Source organism: Elephantulus edwardii, unplaced genomic scaffold (genome assembly GCF_000299155.1).
Source record: "Elephantulus edwardii isolate Elephantulus edwardi_28Jun2011 unplaced genomic scaffold, EleEdw1.0 scaffold00197, whole genome shotgun sequence".
Lineage (NCBI taxonomy): Eukaryota > Metazoa > Chordata > Mammalia > Macroscelidea > Macroscelididae > Elephantulus > Elephantulus edwardii.
The window spans coordinates 2,733,428-2,752,967 of record NW_006399947.1 but is presented as its reverse complement, the minus strand read 5'-3'; the positions used below and the strand labels follow the sequence as shown (position 1 = coordinate 2,752,967).

Below are 19,540 nucleotides of genomic sequence, written 5' to 3'. Positions count from 1 at the left end.
AAGGAGAAACTTGGTTTCCCCCTCTCTGAGACAGACCTATTTGTTTTCTTGGCAGTCCATGGTATGTTCAGTACTCTTCTCCGGCACCACAACTCAAAGGCATCAATTCTTCTTCTGTCGTTCTTAGTCATTGTCCAGCTATCCGATGCATAGCAAGTAATTGTGAAGACCATGGCCTGGAACAGGAGCATTGTCTTTTCTAGAATAACATTGTTGCTTTTCAGTACTCTGGAGAGGTTTCTGACAGCAGATATACCTAATGCAATTTGTCTCTTGGTTGCTGATGCCAAGAGTGTTGATTATGGAGACAAGCAAGGTGTAACTGTTAACAACCTCAATGTCTTCTCCACTCATCATGGTGCTGTCAATTGGCCCAATGGTGAGAATCTTTGTCTTCTTGATGTTGAGCTTCAATCCATACTGAAGACTACAGTTGTTGACCTTATGCAGCAAGCACTTCATGTCCTCCTTAATTTCAGCAAGCAGGGTTGTGTCATCTGCATAATGTAGGTTGTTGATGAATCTTCCTCCAATCCTGAGGTCACACATTCCTCCTCATAAAGCCCAGCCTCTGAATGATCTGTTCTGCATATAGATTTTAAAGGTATGGAGACAGGATGCATCCCTGATGCACTCGTTTCCTGATTTTGAACCATGCACTGTTTGCCTGCTCTTTTCTGAGGACTGCTTCCTGGTCCAAGTATAGGTTTTACATAAGCACAATCAAGTGTTCTGGGATTCCCATTCTCCTCAAGGTTAACCACAATTTGTTGTAATCCACACAGTCAAATGCCTTTGCATAGTCAATGAAACATAGACAGATAATCCTCTGGTACTCTGCTTTCTGCCAAGATCCATGTGACATTGGCAATAATGTTTCTAGTGTCACAGCCTCTTACTAACCCAGCTTATATTTCTGTATTTCTGATAGTTCTCTGATGCTGTACTACTCTTCCAGTCATTTCTGGATAATCTTCAGCAGAGTTTTGCTTGCCTGTGATATGAGCGATATTGTATGGTAATTTCCACATTTCCACACTCTGTCAGGTTACATTTTTTTTTTTTTGAATGGGAATAGATATGGTTCTCTTCCAGTTAGTTGGCCAGGAAGTTGTCCTCCAGATTTCTTGGTACAACCTGGTGAGCAGATCCAGGGTGGCTGAGTAATATATTATGTTCCATATGTTATCCACATGTTGTTTATCTATTTATCTGCTGATCAGTCTATTATACTTAGAAGGGTGGAGGGGCAGTGTAAGAGAGGAAGAGCCTGGAGGAAATGCATTGACATAATAACTGGGATAATGGGGGTAGATGTATTGGAGAGAGTCAGATTGGCTCAGGACATGTCAGGCTTCAGAGCTATTGTGCATTAGGTCATTATGAGTCAAACTTGACAGCACATGACAAAAAGTCATCTATTGTATGTTTTCACCTTTTGGAGTTTGTGAAAAATAATGTAAAGATCATTGGTATTTAAGAATCTATTTGAAGGGAGCTCTGGTGGCCTAGTAGCAAGAAGCTGCACTGCAATCCCAGAGGCGTGCGGTTCAAAGCCACCAGATGCTCTTCTGGAGAAGGAGGGACGATCTCCTCCTGTACAAGTCAGATCCGATTTGAAGGTACACACACAAACAATGACAATAGTAAAAAAAATTTTTTTATTCTTTTGTGTGTGTGTGTGTGTGTGTACCGTCAAATCGGATCTGACTGGTACAGGAGGAGATTGTCCCTCCTTCTCTGGCAGAGCATCTGGTGGATTCGAACCATATACTTCTGGGATTGCAGTGCAGCTTTTTGCCACTAGGCCACCAGAGCTCCCCGTAAAAAAATTTTTTTAATTTAAAAAAAATCTATTTGAGTCTCTATATTAAATTTTTATAAGCTGTTGTTGTTATGTACTGTCAAGTTGGAACCGACTCATAACTGAACCTTCAGTGGGTTTTCAGAGGCAGTTAAATACTCAGGAAGAGACTGCCCTTTTTTTCTCCCTTGGAGCAGCTGGTGAATTTGAACCCTGTGATTTTGGGCTGGCAGCACAATTCTTTATCACTAAGCCACCTGAGCCCCCTGAGTATACCATGGACTACCAGAATATCAAATATATATATATACTCTCAGCACTGGGCTGGTTGCCAGCACCATGATAGATGGAGAAAAAGATCGAGGTTGTTAAAAATCACAGCTTGCTTGGCTCCACAATGAACACTCTTGGCACCAACAGCCAGGAAATAAAAAGACAACTTGCATTAGGTAAATCTGCTGTTGGGGACCTCTCCAGAGTACTGAGAAGCAATAATGTCAGTCTAGAGACTAAGATGCACCCAATCCAGGTCATGGTCTTCGCAATTACTTGCAATGCACAATGACTAAGGATGACAGAAGAAGAAATGATGCCTTTAAGTCGCGGTTCTAGAGAAGAGTCTTGAGGGTGAAACCAAGTTTCTCCTTCAAGGCCAGGATTTTGAAGCTCTGCCTCACATACTTTGGGCAAGTGGCCAAGAGGGACTGATCCTTGGAGAAGGAAATTCTCAGAAGGGTAGAGGGACAGCGTAGGAGAGGAAGACCCTGGATGAGATGGATTGATACAGTAACTGGGGCAATGATGGTAGGTGTGTTGGAGTCAGTGAGATTGTCTCAGGACAAGGCAGGCTCCAGATCAATTGCACGTAAGGTCACTATGAGTCACAGGTAACTTGGCAGCACATAACAACAACAAAAACAGCATGTATATATATGTGTGTGAGTGTGTGTGTATGGTTGTTGTTGTATGTCATCGAGTCTGAACTGACCCATTCTAGCAGGTTTTTAGAGGCAGTAATCTCACAGGAGGAGACTGCCCATCTTTCTTTTATGGAGCAGCTGGTGGATTTGAAACACAAGCCTTCAGGATTGCAGTGCACTTGGCCACCAGAGCTCCCTATATGTATATTATTGTTGTTGTTGTTGTATACCATAGAGTCAGAACTGACCCAAAGCTGACCTTCCAGTGGGTTCTCAGAAGCAGTTAATTGCATGGGAGGAGCTTGCCCATCCTTCACCCACGGAGCAGCTGGTGGCCTCGAACCTCATGCTTTTGGGATTGCAGAGCAACTTCTTGACACTAGGCCACCAGAGCTCCCTAGAAGTGTTTCTTATCCACATATAATTTAGCGGTGGAATTGCTACTGGATTAAATAATTCTAAAGATGCCCTAGTTGAGTGGTGAGATATTTGTTTTATTTTTATTTTAATGCACCCATGAAAAAATTGGGACAGTCTTTTTCCCATAAAGCCTCAGGACTTGGCTGAGGCCTGTATGAGCTGAATTGACTCAATGGCAATGGGTTTGGTTTAAAGTATGGAAAGTCTACGCTTAATGCTGGAAGGCATTGAAACTGTTTCCCCTAGAAGTGGTATCATTTCACATTTCCTTGAGCAATGCACCACTTTCTCCCATTCCCACCAATACTTGCTACTTTTTATAAAAAAAAAAAACAAAACAAAACTACCCAAAACACCAAATCATTGTGACGAGCATTTCAAGCCTTGAATATGTATTAAAATGTATCTATCAAGCCTTACTTTTACTTTCTTCCCCTGTTTCAACACTTAGGCCTTCCCTCTAAAATAATTCACCAATATTTTCTTATAATTCTCTTGTGGATTACTGTTATCTTTCAGTAGTTCTTTAAGGTCCTACATTCATTTCGGTAATGGTGCAAATAAATCTCTAAGTCTTAATTTCTGTCCAGGTTAACTAATTTACTCAGCCTAATCTACTCCAGAAATTATTCTTTCCCCCTACTAAAGTGAAACATCTTACCTTTATAGCACACTTACTTTTTTAGTATATTGCATATGCTTCTAGACTTTCAATTATTCTACTAATGCATATCCATCCATTCTAGTGTCAACACCACATGGTATTAATTTTCTCTTTGCAATATGGTTTAAAATTTGCAACATCGGCCTATTCATGTTCATAAAACATTAAATTCTCATTATTTTCTCACCATATTCTACTATATGACTGTTGGAAAATTGTCAAATGTCCCTCTCTTCAACCTCCTAATAACCATTATAATTTTATGAAATAATGCTATTTGGAACCATTATAATTTTATTAAATACTGCGATGTGGGTAAAGTGGGTATTTTTGTCTTTTCTGTTTGGTCAATCCTTCCTTTTAACAGTTCAACCTTTGGAATTTCTTCATTTTGGGCTAGTTAAGCTAGGCACTTTATACACTTTTATGAGAATGTATAGCTATTTTTACATTAAAACTGCTCTTCAAATCAGAGCTGCTGATTTTCCATGTTTTTTGTTTTGTTTTGTTTTGCTTTTATCCCTCAGCTGGGTCTTGACGAAGACTCATCGGAACGAAAGAAAGGCTCTATGATGGAAGCAATTTTTCGAGTTCTCACCTCATACCTGATAAGGTAATTAACCTTTCACACGCATCATCTCATCTAATGCCCAGTATATTCAGCCGGTTTGTACTATTTAAATTTCCAATTTAGGGATTTCAGGCTCAGACAATCTGAAAAACTTGTCAAAAATTCGCTAATTGGTGGATTGCACAAGTCAGACTTGATTCTAGGTCAGTGCACCTCCAAAACTTCTCTTACACACATTCCCCCAAAACCCTTCTCTCTCCCCCTCCCCGCCCCCACACTCTCAGGTGCCAGCCAAAAGAGCAACGGTTTGCTGACCCAGGGGAGTGTCTTTCCCAAAGCAATTAACTGAATTTTAAAAAACAATGTTTTGCATCCACTGGACCCACCAAAAAGTTGGTTTTCCTCTAAAATAAACATGGAGCCAGAGTACATGAAGTATCAGTTGGCTTACTGAACCTCCCTTAGAATTAGAAACTTGTAGATAATTAAAAGTGACTCTTTTTTGTTTGTTTTCCACTTTTCTGAGGCTTTTGTCGAGATAGGTTCGTTTGGAAATCTATCTCCTCAACGCAGAATAGGCTTTAAAAAAAGAGAAAGAGAGAGAACTCAGGTGTTCGGGTCAGAAAGCTGGCGGGAGCGCTGCAGGCGGAGGCTGACCTTCCCCGGGCACCTTGCCGAGGCGATTCACGCGTGGTGCGCGCAGGTGGCGCGCGGTCCTAGTTTCCTCTTGCAGATGGCAGAGCGGGGGCGCTGGCGCCCAGGACTCCGTGAAGGTGAGGGGACCCTTTCCAACAGAGCGACAGAAGAGGGTGGCCTGGAAGGTAAAGCAGCGGCTGCAAAATTAAGATTCTTCATTCCCAGCCCCCCAAGCCCTCGGGGCTCAGGGCGCTGGCGGCGCATGCGCGAGGCCCGGCCCCCAATTCCCCCAGCGAAGGAGGGAGGCCCCGGGCGGCCGAGAGGCTGCGAGCCGCGGCGGGACCCGAGCGCACGCAGGGGCGCGGCGGCCGCTGGCTCGAGCTGATTTGCAGACCGGCCGCCGAGAGTGGAGCGAACTGGGCAGGCGCTCTGCGTGGGCAGGCATTTGAGGGCACCCTCCAGCTCGGACCTAGGAGGGCTCTGGGGCTGCAGCCCCCCAAGCTCGGAGAAGGATGCGTGAGTCTCGCCCCGGTCGAGGGCAGGATGTGGGAGCAGGACAAAGGCTAGGCGGCGGGGGAGGAGTTGGGGACGGCGCGCCGGTCGTCGCCGCCGGAGTCCCAGCCCCGGGCGAGTTAGTGGAGTGGGCAACTTTCTATGCAACTTTTGCAAGAGGGAAAATAAAACTCTGCAAGTTGTTGCAGAGCTTCCTATTGCCCCGGGCCCAGCGGGCAGAAGGGAGGGGACACCAGTAAGAGAGGCCACCACTAGCCCGCCTGAGCCTGACCGGAGGGGGAGTGCGCGGATCGGGCTGCCGGGGGTCTGAACCAGGGAGTGCGCCCCAGCTGAAGTTGCCCTTGTCCACCGTGCAGGGTACGTCCTGCGAGCCACATAGCCTCGGATTGCCGCGCCGCCGACGCGATGATGGATGAGCCGTGGTGGGAAGGAAGCGTCGCCTCGGACATTCACTGCACCCTTCGCGAGCAGGTCTGTTGCCACTGGCAGGACTTTAAAAGTCTCTTTCGCTATCAATGTCCCCACGTCACCCCGTGGGGACCTTGGAACTCCCATCGCCCGTCGTTCCTCCTGCCCTTTGCCCTCTCTCTCTCTGAGTGGCCCGGGGTAGCAGTGAACACCTCGGACCAGCTCGACTGAAAAACTGGAGGTCTGGAGAGTTCCAAGTTGGTTTTTCAGATTAGCCGCCCAGAGTTCCCGGCCAGTGAATGGAAACTGTCGTTGCACCCCCAAGCCTGTATTTTCTCTTGTAGTGCCACCCGAAATTATTTTAAATGGTTCATAAATAGGCATTTTTATAAAAATACATATATACATTAAAGTGCATAAATACTGATTTTCCTTTAATAGAATGTTTCATTTTAAAATTAATTTACTTAGGCAAAAGTGATGATTTGAAAGCAATATTAATTATAGATAGGGCAAAAAAAAGCCTCGAGAATAGGACTGGAATGTTGAAATCTAAGAAACATGATTCCTCATACAAAGAGTCTTCAAAACTGTATGATGACTGGAGAGTATTATGCTGAAGGAACTAACTGTCCCACAAGGATAAATAATGTATAAAACCATCATTGTAAAATGAGTATAAGGATCCAAGAGGGGTGGGAGAGGCTGGAAGCAGAGGGATGAGGGTGTGCAGGTTGTGCAATTTGATGGGTGGGGAGGTGAGGAAAATGGAAAGAATTTGTTCTTGAAAACAATGTATTCGAATTTTGTAAATAAACTGGGGGGGGGGGGCGGGGCGCGGAATGCCACTGGATGATGAGTGGAGAAAACAAAAACTCCCTTGCCATTTTGCCTCCTGTGGCAGAAGGTGGGGGCAGCTGTAATATGAGCTCTGCGCTCCCTCCCCCTGAAGAAGAGGAGGTCTCAGGAAGGTGGAGAAGTCCAGGTGGGCAGGAAGTGTGTCATGCCTCCTGCCCGAGGGCAGAAACGGGGAAGGGCTGGGGGAGAGGTATGAGGTAGAGGAGGGAGAGATCTTCCTAGCGGGGTTCCTGGGTGTTGGGTAGGTCCCTTACCCAGTTAGTTTGCACCAGGTGTGGTGGTGCTCTGCTTAAAAAGTAGCCAGCTGCTCAGGCCTTGTCCTCGTTGGCGGTTGCCTTTTCCACCAGCCCTATAGGACATGGTTCTGTTATGATACTCATAGGGTTGCCATGAGTCACAAATGACTCAACAGTTTTTTTATCTTTTGACCTTCAAGACAAATAGATACATTTTTTGTCTTTTCCTGTACCTCCTGGTTGGTCTGTATTTTGCATTTCTTATGCAGGGTCTTATTTTCTCAGCTTTTCTTGGTCTTTTTCTCCAAGTACCATGGCTTCCATTCTAGGCATCTGGAAAATCCAAGTCTTGGTAGTTCACTTAAAAAGAAGAGGCAATGGGTGGTAGAACAGGTAGTTTGGCCATGAGCTTTTCCCATAAGTGTAGTCTGAATGGAGTTAGCACAGGCTGTTGGGAAATTGAGCTTTCTGGTTAAATGTGGGGTGGTTCACTAAAAGGTTGACAGTTCAAACCTACCAGGTGTCTCTTGGAAGATACATGAGGAAGTCTCTTTCATTAACCTTTACAACCCCAGAAAACCACTGGAGGGTTGCGTGAATTGGAATTAACTCCCTGGCAGTGGTTTGGGTTTGATTTATCATGGGCTCTGAGTAGTTGTCCTTTCTGCTCCTTTTGGGAGAAAGAAATAGCTTTAACTTAATTAACCTCTTCCTAGCAGACGCGATATCTGAGAGCAACATAAAATCAACCAGTTTGGAAGGCAAGGGGGACAGGGAAACTAGATTACTAGAAAAGGAACAACCAGATGGGGAGAAAAATGAGAAAGTTGACATAAATGTTGTAGAAACTGCTAACTATGCCCCGAACAAACAAGACTGCAGAATAGTGAAAGTGTCGAATGGATTGTCCCGAGGGTCAGTGTTGTTGACTCTAACAGCAGCAACAATGGATTTACTAGGTAAACTTTCACTGAAAGCACAAGAAAATATTTCCATTAAAGTATCAATTTAACGCATATACGTATACAAATCAACTGTTTTGGTTACCTGAGATTCCACTTCCTTTTGCATATGAGGAAAAAAAAAGAAGCAATTTCAAATATCAAAACCATAGCAGACTCGTAACAACCCTGGAATACAGCCTGGGACTGAGGAATTCTGAGGCTGTAAATCTTTTTTAAAACTGGCTGCCTCATCTTTATCCTGCAGAGCAGCTGGTGGGTTTGAACTACCAATATTTTTGTTAGCAGCCAAACAACTCCTATATGTATGAGTAGGGATGTTCTATACTTCCAAACAGCCACACACAGGAGTAAGGGAGGCATTTACCCATCACTTATATTTTACCCAGCCAACCACTAGGCTGCTGGTCCTGTGGTAGAATTCAGACTTTCTCTGTAGGAAAATCACCTTATGTGCCGCCGCCATCCCTGTCAGTCTTGATACTGTTGTGATCATTAACAGGTTTCAGGCAGAGCTTTTAGACTCAGAAGCAAGCCTTCTGAAAATGGGCCAATGCAAATTCTTTGGATCATAACTACCCAGTTTTTATCTGACCATAAAGATGTTGTGGGAGCAGGCAGTATTTCATTCCGTGTGGAACTGCCTGCCGTGAGCCAAGGACAGATTCTAAGGAAGTTAACAACAATAGATGCCATCATATATTTGTTTGGTCTTGGATTGCCACTGTCTGAGGAAGTAGGGTTTGTCTCAGTTTTACTGGGTAGAAATTGAAATTGGAGGGGCTGATTAATGCATGGTTATCTGTGACTCGAAGCTGGCCTTAATAGATCCTGTGTTCTTGTGGCTATAAAGATCTACATTTCCAATATACTATTAACGATTTCTGTTTTATTTCCTGTTAAAGATGCTGCTGCTTGAGAAAGCTTTGCTTAACAGAGGCTTCAGGGAGAAAAATGAAAACTAGGGAGAAGACAGTACTGCTAACCTTCCCTTTCTTCTTAAATGAATTTCGGGCCTTTGTTTTTCACCGACACGGTGCTTGTTAAAAATGAGGCATCTACTTTAATAGATATCTTCCTAACTAACACTGTAGAAGGAAGCTCTGGAAGCTTACTAATAAGGAGTGTGCTGCCAGCCAAAAGGCATGGATATGTTTTAGATCCATCAGCTGCTCTGAGGAAGAAAGATGAGCAGTCTCCTCCTGTTCAGCTTAAATGCAGCCTCTGCCAACCCGCTGGAGAGTCAGCTGGGAAGCAGTTCCAACTGGACAGCACACAACGACAACACTGTGCACCACCTCGACAGGTGCCGGCCACACAGTGGACACTCACTGTTGAATGTGGCCAGTTGAGTACAAACATGTTTACGTATATCCTGTCGTTGTGGAACCGTGAGCCCCTGTCCTCATTTGACAGATGCAGGAGAAGGGGACTCTGAGAAGTTGAGAGAGATTTGGCAGAACTCGCCAAGATAGTGAGAGCCCAAATTTGTTGTGTTTAAAGTCCCATTATAGTATCGGCACTGTTGTTGCTGTTATTGTTGTTACGAGATGCCATTGAGTCAACTCTCAACTCAAGGCAAACCCATGTACAACAGTGCAAAATGCTGTCTCATCCTGTGGCATCTTCACACCTGTATTTGTGTCTGAGCTGTGGTTGCAGCTGCTGTGTCTGTCTAGCTCATTGAAGGTCTTTCTCTCTTGGCTGACCCTTTACTTTGCTGATCATGATGTCCTTTTCCAGGAACCTGCCCAAAGTGTGTAAGACAAAGCCTTACCATCCTTGTTTCTAAGGGACACTCTGGATACACTTCTAGAATGTATTTGTTCAGCATCATACTATTGTGTATAAAATATAATGCTATGCAGAGAACCAGTTTTGTGCAGAGGCAAACTGATAATGGGGATGAAATTTGAGTTGCTTTTTTAACTACTCCAAACCTGGTTCTCTGTTATTCATTCTTCCCATATACATAGAAGGTAAGTCACAATTCTATTCCAAACTGGTCTACCAGTTATGCTTCAGGGTCTTTGCGCTGGCCGTTCCTTTTATTTGGAGTCTTCTTGAAGTTTCTTGTATTGTAGTTCATTCTCATGTAGTATTACTCCTTGATGTCATTCTTATTTTATAATTATTATTATATTTTATTAGTTTTAATGAACATTTACAGAGATTTGGGGGTTTCATTCATTCATTGTTGCACTGTTTTCTCTACCCTCCTTCCCAGTTCATTCTTCTCCCCCCCCGAATGTCTGTGTTAATTGTCCAATTGCCACAGTGCTTGTCAAAGCCAGTTCTGATTAATCTCCTTTGTCAGTGTGTCCTTTGCCATTCCCTATCACTCCTCCCTGAGAAAGACTTCACCCTGATTCATAAGGAAAAGGGGATGGCGTATTCTCTTAGCTACTTCCTGCTGAAAAGGGACGCTGTGGGTTTCAGGGTGAAGATCTTCTCTCACTACTCTAAAGGGCCCCTTTGGCGGTAGGAAACACATAGACTATTATGGAGATTGATTTTGGAATTTAGATGCACTGTTATTAATTGTGCTTAGCCATACATGTTCATATACTTGAAGATGTATCATGGAAGTGTTGCAGCCTAGAAGACACAAATTTAACTAACAAGTTAAACTTGATGTCATTCTTATAAAAGGTTTTTTCCTGTCACTTACTAGTACATAGAATTCTGACATCCTCCTTCAAGGATTGGTCCTTGGAGAAGGACGTCATGCTCAGGTGGGTGGAGGGACAACGCAGGAGGGGAAGACCCTCTATAAGGTGTATTGATTCAGTGACTGGGGTAATCGGGGTGGGTGTGTCAGAGGCAGTGAGTTTGGCACAGGACAGAGCAGGGTTTAAGGCTACTGTACATAGGGTCACTGTGAGTCTCAAATGATTCAGCGACACTTAACAACACAACACCAAGTACATAGAATTATTTTTTGCTTCCTGTGTTTTCCCATTCATTCTAGACTATATCTTCCACAAGGAGAAACCTTTGTCTGTCTTTGTCTGTGTTGGGGCTTAAGTCCACAGAACAGCCTCAGTGATAGTGTGAAAGAAGGGAAAGAATGAGTATTCAATGTGCTTTAATTTGTTTTCTGTAAACTGCGTGGAGTCATGTATGGGAATGCTGAAATTAAATGAGAAAACTGTGTGAGACATGTTTTAAATACATTGTTGTGCATGGTTCTTTCCTTGTTACAATGTGTACATTGTGTGTGATTCCTTTGTGGTTATGTGTAAGACTGAGATTTTCAGTGCAATACTCATGTATGTGTGCTCAGGTTAAGGTGTGAGTCTGTGGCCAACCTACAGGCAGCTTACAGGTGATTGTTTTTGTTCTTATGTACCTTTGAGTCCAAATTGACTCAGCTGACCATCCAGAGGGTTTTCAGAGGCAGTAAATGGCATAGGGAGAAGCTCTTGTCCAGTGCATCACCTGATAAAGGACAGTGCACGATACAAGGACCAGGCTGACTTCTTGGTTAAGTGAATGTGCAGGAACATTCCCAGGGATCTGACATCTGCTGGAAGATCCCTGCTGGCCTTCCCAGGGTAATCAGTGGTGCCAGGCAAAAGGCTATGTAGATGGCCTCCTCTCCCAGATTATGACAGACTTACTTGTTCTATCAGGTAACACACTGCAAGGATTTGTATGATTAGGGAGAAAAATACTGCCTAGCAGAACAGATGTGCTGATCTAGACCAAAGGGCAATTTAATAATCTAAGTGAAATCACTAAGGCTTCTTCCAAGTGGTTCCATTTTTCTTCCTGAATTTTATTTCCTAATGAGCAGCAGCAATTCAAGCCTCGAGTTTCAATACTTGGGATGCTATGGGCAAAATCTTGAATGATCTGTTTTCCAATCCGAAGACAATGGAGAGTACAACAGAGGCACTGTATCAGAAAGAATCAGCTAACACTGAAATATTTCAGGAAGTATCATACGTTAGAGCCAATGGTAATGAAGGAAAAATTTCAAGCTGCACTGTAGATACTGGCAAACACTAGGCTCCAGAACGGACGGGCTACCAATCGTCATGTTTCAACTCAACCCTGAATGTATTTACTAGTCCATACCAGGACATTTGGAGGACAGATGCTTGGCCAGCTGAATGGAAGAGAGCCAAGTTTGTTCACATTCCCTAGAAAGGTGATGTAACAGAATGTATAAACTATCAAACAGTATCATTAATATGACATGCAAGCAAAATACTACTGAAAATAATTCAAAACTAGCTAGAACAGTACATGGACAAGGAGCTTCCAGACATTCAAGCTGGATTTAGAACAGGCCATGGCACATGGATACCATTGCCGATGGATCCTGATCAGATGGATCCTGGCTGAAACTGGAAGAATGTTTATTTGTGCTTATTAACTATGCAAAGACATTTGACTGTGTGGATCATAACAAATTATGATTAACATTGAGGAGCATGGGAATTCCAGAACATTTCATTGAAGCACTTGCTGCAGAAGGTTAAACACTGCAGACTTCAATATTGATTGCATTTCAACATGAAGAAAACAGATGTCCTCACTACTGGACTGATAGGCAGTCTCATAATGTTGTTGTTGTTGTTATGTGCCGTCGAGTCACCTGCGACTCATAGCGACCCTATGTACAACAGCCCTAAACTCCGCTCTGTCCTGTGCCAATCGCACTGTCTCTGACACTCCCATCCCAATTATCCCAGTCACTGAATCAATCCACCTCATAGAGGGCCTTCCTCTCCTGCGCTGTCCCTCCACCCTCCCAAGCATGATGTCCCTCTCCAAGGACCGGTCTCTCCTCACAACATGTCCAAAGTATGTTAGATGGAGCCTCAGAATCCTTGCCTCCAAGGAGCCACCTGGTTTAACCCTTTCCAGGACAAATCTGTTTGTTTTCCTAGCAGTCCATGGTATTCTCAATACTCTTCTCCAGCACCACAGCTCACAGGCATCAATTCTCCTTCTATCCTCCTTGGTCATTGTCCAGCTCTCTGATGCATAACAGGTGATTGTGAAGACCATGGCCTGTATCAGATGCACCTTAGTCTCCAAAGAGACACCGTTGCTCTTCAGCACTTTGGAGAGGTCCCTAACAGCAGACTTTCCCATTGCAACAAGTCTCATAATAGATGGCGAAAAGATTGAGGCTACCAATGACTACATCTCACTTGGAGCCAGAGTCAGTACACTTGGTCCCAGCAGTCAGGAGATCAGGAGACAAACTGCACCAGGAAAGTCTGCAGTCAGGGATCTCTCTGCATGATTGAGCAGTGATGCCAGTTTGAGAACTACAGTGTGCCTGATTCAGTCCATGCTGAAAGCTGGACAGTGAATAAAGATGACAGAAGAATTGATGCCTTTGAGTTGTGGTGTTTAAGAGAGTGCTGAATATTCTTTGAACTGCCAAGAGAACAAACAGAAATGTCTTGGAGAAGGTGTAGGCAGAGTCCCCCTTGGAAGCAAAGATGATGACGCTTCCTCTCACATACCGTGGGCATGTTGCTAGTAGAGGTTATTCCAGGGAGAAGTGCATCATGCTTGGAAATGTGGAGGGATGGTGAAGAGGAGTGGAAGACCCCCCACCTGGGTGGGCTGACATAGTGACTGCAGCAATGGGCTCGAGTGTGTCAGAGATTGTGAGGATGGCACAGGCTAGGGCAGGATTCAGCTCGGTTGTTCACAGAGTCACTATGAGTCGTAATCCACTGGATAGCACCCAACAATAACCATGAGCAACAAAATACACAGAACTTAGTCTTGTTTCCGTTTGCTATTATTACATTTTACACATGGTCATCATTCATCAATAGTAAACAAAGACTCTATTTAAGGACTCTTGCTTCTGTAATCGAAGGCTCCTGAGTATCTGGTCTAATCTGTAGGGAGTTGTACTATTAACCCAAACATGGTACCTCACTGGCAAGTCAAGAGTTACCAGTGGTTTCTCAGGAGAAAGATGGACTTTTTCTGTGCACTTTACAGTCTCTGAAAACCCGCTGGAAGGTCAGCTGCGAGTTGACTGGGACTTAAAGACAGTCAATTTGGGTATCTAGAAGACTTTCTGAATTACAGTTGTGTTTGTAGAATTTGAAAGAAATAATGATCCTTCTCTTCCAGAACCTTACTGACAAGATCTACATGACAATTTGGTGGCTCTCTCTTCCTGGGTTCTGGGAGCCTTTGTGCCAAAGTTTCCTCCTTACTTTCCCTTCTTTCAAGACTAGGCTCTTCTCGTTCTGCTCTAGAGCTGATGGTGCATCCTCCTCATCGATCTTCCCACTTCCCAAAGTTTACCTCATTAACACCACAACACTTTAGCTACAGGAGGCCAGGGTATGCTTCTTGAAATGGTGAGCTAGTAAAACACGTTTTTACAGATAAGTGACTGAATAATAAAAACGGCAGCAACAGAAATTTTGTTTAGTGATTGCATTGGGAAAGTCTGCTGTCAGGGACCTCTCCAAAGTACTGAAGAGCAGTGATGCCATAAGATGTGCCTGATCCAGGCCATGGTCTTTGCAGCTACTTGTTATGTATCAAAAAGCTGGACAATGACTAGGGATGATAGAAGAAGAATTGATACCTTTGGGCTGTAGTGCTGGAAAAGAGTATTGAATATACCATGGACTGCTAAGAGAACAAACAGGTTTGTCCTGGAGAGGGTAATAGCAGGCTGCTCCTTGGAGGCAAGGATTCTGAAGCTCCGTCTGACGTACTTTGGGCATGTTGCAAGAAGGGACTGGTCCTTGGAGAGGGACAACACGCTTGGGAGGGTGGAGGGACAGCACAAGAGAGGAAGCTCCTCAATGAGATGGATTGACTCAGTGACTGGGGAAATGGGGGTGGATGGGACAGAGACAATAAAGTTGGCTCTGGATAGAGCCAGGTTCAGAGCTGTTGTCCAAAGAGTTGCTTTGAGTTGCAAGCGACTCAACAGCACATAACAACAAGTGATGATAATAGTCATGGCTGTCGTTTGTTGAGTGTTCCCAGTACTCATTCTTGGGCCCTGGCCCCAGCATTCTGTGATGTATTTCTCTTTCTTGGTCCTCACATCAGCCTCAGTGCTGCCGTTAACCCCGTTTTATAGACTGAGTAGGAAAGAGCAAGGCTCAGAGGGCACAAGGGACTGTGTTGAAATCTAACAGCTGATTAGGTCAGTTTGTCAGGTAAGGCATTCTAAGGGTCCTTGTGGTGTAACCATAATAACTATAATAATATATTATTATAGTCACTCCTTTGTATATGGTAGGGGGAATCCATTGTAACAGAAAATGAAAATAAGGGGAAAAAATAAGACTGTCCTCTCTGACACTGTCGGTACCTGGATTGCAGTTTTTATGTTTCTCGAAAAGCTTGCTGTTAGTTGCTGTCAGGTCAGTTTTGACTCATAATGACCCATCAGAGCTGAGCTGCCATTTTTAGGGTTTGCTTGGCTGTAGTCTTTGTGGCGTCAGATTTCCTGATCTTTCTCCCAAGGAGCAGATGCATAGATTTGAACTACCAACCATTCAGAAATCAGTCAAGTAACTAACTTTTGCACCTCCAAGGCCTCTAGGAGATGGCTTTCCTGAAGCTGCTCTAAAAAGCTAGCAGCGCAGGATATGGGCCATGTTCCAGTTGCTTGTATGTCCTGGGCCTCCCTTATTTGGTCCAGGTGGGTGCCCAGGCTGATCCCTCACCTGTATGTAGTGTTTCTTACCTTGAGGAGATTTGGTTTCTGCCGTCGGTGTGTCCTGACTGGTCACAGGGGACTGTTTCATCTTTACAGAGAAAAGGCTATCTCCATGCCTCCCTCATTTGTCCATGTTTGTTTCTGTGTGGTAGTAGAGTCTTAACTCTAGCCCCATCCCAAGTCCCTGGGTTAGAACTAAGGGATTTTCCAGTAACTGCTAAAGCCTGCATGTCCTTTTAATTCTCTCTTCAACATTAATATTTTCCCTTAATCCTCCCTTCTAAATTCCTCACATTTTCCACCTGTAAGACTGAGAATCTATCTCCTTATAGAGAATGACTGTCCATGTCCTTGCACAAGAAAGGGACCAGAAAATTGGCTAGGCCAAAAACTGGCTTTCCCACTCTTTTCTCCTATTTGGGTTTCTGTATCCCCAGGAGACCATTGACCCCCAAGCTGGAGACATACCCAGAGCAGCCAGTAACAACGTGTTCTTACACCAGGAAGAGGTGGTCACCAGCCCAGCTTGGTTTCAGGATTGTGTCCCTCAGGCTTCCCCATGGGTGATGGATCTTTGGTAGCATCGTGTATTTGTCAGGAGAGTGACCAAAAGTTCAGCAGTGTGAATTCATCAGCCATTCCTCAGGAGAAAGATGGGCAGTCTTCTGTCATAAAGAGTGTTAGCCTCCAGAACCTGATGGAACATTACCGTGAATTTCTATTCAAGGAACTTGATGGCAGTGGTTGAGTTTGGTTGTATGTAGTGACAGAGCTGTGTTGCAGTTCCAGTCTTCAAGTGAGACCATTACAATTGGAGCTCATGGTCATGCCTGGTGGTGAGGGTGCTAAGGCTCACAGTCTTAAACTGCAAAGATAGTTTGGGGCTATCCCAGAAGGTATACTCAGAGGATGGCAGATGTCTTGAGAAGGATTGAAAGGCTGTATGAGATGACTTACAGGAAGGCTGCCAGCTTTGTGACTGACAACTTCAGTATAGAAAGCTGGTAATAAAACTGAACTTGAACTTGGTGCTTTCATTTTCACCTTCAGGCCTTAACTCAGTGTGCCCACAACACCTCATCCATTTGGGATGACAGAGTACCACATGTACAGAGGTGATTTGTTCTTGAGCATTCATCTCATTTGTAAAACAAAACAACAACCCTTGCCTGTTTTCAAGGTGTCCCAGGGAAAAGATGGGCATGAACAGTCAGCCCCTGGGGCTTCCGGATTGTGTGGTGGGGAGCGACTTGTCTGAGGACACCCTGTGCCCTGAGTGGAGAGGATATCTGAGGCTTTGTGCTGGCCCTGCGCCCTCGTCCTTGACTTGGTCTTTGTCTTCCTGCCTTATGATGCCTCTTGGTTAGGAGTGCAGCCAACAGTTCTCTGTGACCCTGAGCACCTGACAAAAGGAGATGACACTGTGGGTTTGTTTGGTTTTTACTTTTCTTTTTATAACACTGTCCTTTTATAACTTTTTATAACACTGACACACACCCCCAAAAGTTTCTTTTCTTTTAAGAAATAACAGAAATAAATACAAGTGAGCAAAAGAAAGAATTTTCTTCCACAATCAACACCACTTGTTTGTAATAATAATTGTTGACATTCTGGTATATGTTGTTCTTCTGCATGTTTATATGCATTTCAGCGCATCATTGTATGCATTTTTATTTCAGAGGTCTTTGTGGTTAAAAATGAGAAATTAAATTTCTCAAAGCATTATTTTGCATCATACCAGGCGTGTCTTTCCATGTCTCTTCACCTAATTTCTTATTGTTGGATGTTAGCAAGAAATTGGAAACAATTTTGTTTATTCAGAATAGAGAATGCATGAACATAGTTTTTAAAAAAACCGCAAGATATCCCTGAGAATCATCTTTCTGTCAAACAGCCTACTACTGTTACTACTACTTATTGCCATTGGGTCAAAATTGACTCATAGCTGACCCTCTCAGAGGCTGTAAATTGCCTGGGAGGAAATTGCCCGTCTTTCTCCATTGGAGCTGCTGGTAGATTCACACTGTCAGTAAGGTGTGGCCTCTGGCGTAGCAGTGCAGCTCTGAAGTGAATAATAACACCAGGACAGAAGACAGTCCTCTGTGCCTTCAGTCATACGAGACCCAAAGCATTTGCCAGAAACGAAACTCAGAGGTCATAGAAAGAACAGCAAAGAAGGGAAATGCAAACAAGGGATGCAGGGGGAAAGTGGAAAGAGAGCTGTTACATTGAGGGGTTTGCAACCAATGTCACAAAATAGAAGTGTGTATAAATTATTGAATGGATAATGAATTTGCCCTGTGAACTCTCACTTCAGCTACAAAAATAAAATATAGCCAGTTGCTGTGCGCAGTCACAAAAAAATGAGAAGTGATATTAAGGGGTAGATAGTTAAAAGGCTTATTTTCGTGCTGCCCCCTACTCTTACTCCTAAGAGGGTACTACTGTTCCCAATTCCCTGTCAATCCTGTCAGAATTATTTTATTCATAAGCAAACTTGTGTCCGTGTGCATGTGTGTGTGTGTTGCTATAATTTGCATATTTTTCTTTATCTTACTAATCCTTCATGGCATAGTAATTAAAGCACTTGGCTGTTAACCAAAGAGTTGATGGTGGTTTGAATTCCTCAGCCAATCTGTAACAGGTAGCTGTGGCAGTCTGTTTCCCTATAGGTTTTACAGCCTTGTAAGGCCTTAAAGGGTCACCATGAGTTGCAGTCGGTTGATGGCAGTGGGTTTGTCTAGTTCTGTACGATTTGATTTTCAGTGTTGGAGTGCGGTTGTTTTTTTTTATATGTTAGTATATTTTTAGTAGTTTTTTCCTTCTTATTGTTGAAAATATACATAGCTAACCATGCACCAATTCAACAATTTCTAGACACACAATTCATAGACACTGATTACATTGTTCTGGTTGTGAAGCCTTTCTCATTCAGAAAAATCCTTGTCTGAATTATTTCTTCACCATTAACATAAACTCACTGACCCCCTGGACTTCTTTATTAATATTTATGCCGATTTGTTCTGTGTATACATAGGGGGTTTTTTTCCATTTTATTAACTTTCAAGAACATTTACAGAGATTTTGGATTTCCATTCATTCATTGTTGCTATATAATTTTTTTAAAAAGGAGTAATGCTAACATTTTAAATTTTTTTAAAGTGGGTTAGGCTGTTGGGGTTTTTTGGTTTGTTTGTTTTGGGTTTTGTTTTTGTTTTTTTTTTTTTAGTTAAAACCATTGAATAGAAACTCTGAACAAGGATGACTTCTGTCCTTTTCACTTATTGTAGCAATAATAGTATCTATAACTCTCCAAACTCATTGCTGTTGAGTCAGAACCTGTTCATAGCATTGATTTCTAAGGCTGTAAATTGTAGGGGAGACTATCCTCTCTTTCTTTGTCATAGCTGCTAGTGAATTTGAACCACCAGTGACACTTGGCATTTGGTAAAACGCCCTTCTGGTATCTGTAGTGAATCCTCAATACATTTATATTGAATGAATGAAATATTTCCTTTTGCTCATTTTCTTTCCAAGTTGTACGTTTCATTTTACAAACATGTCATCAAGTCAATGCCAATTCATGGTGATCCTCCACACAGTGTATTGTTGTCAGGTGCTTTCTAGTCACCTTTGACTCATAGAGACCCATGGATAGCAGAGAGATGTGAGCCTTGCCCGATCCTGTACCGTCTCTGTGATATCCTGCACCATGCACCGTATATACCCCATGCTCTAGCTTGTGGTTATATAGTCACTATGTCAATCCATTTTATTGAAAGTCTTCATCTTTTTGCTAGTCCTCCAGCTCATATGCTACTAACTTCTGTTTTCTAACATCATACACAATGTTTTACATGTTGTTGTTGTTGT

At 43.4% G+C, this 19,540-nt stretch overlaps 1 protein-coding gene across 1 annotated transcript in view; it reads left to right on the top strand.

Moving 5' to 3' along the window:
* The first annotated feature begins 5,297 nt into the window (after positions 1–5,297).
* The window catches only part of CCNJL (cyclin J-like), an 80,642-nt gene continuing 66,399 nt past the window's right edge, over positions 5,298–19,540 (top strand). Inside the window, exons 1-2 of the mRNA XM_006897038.1 lie at positions 5,298–5,531; positions 5,885–5,999. Coding sequence (XP_006897100.1) covers positions 5,934–5,999 — 66 coding nt within the window. The 5' untranslated portion in view covers positions 5,298–5,531; positions 5,885–5,933. The remainder of the gene's footprint in view (positions 5,532–5,884; positions 6,000–19,540) is intronic.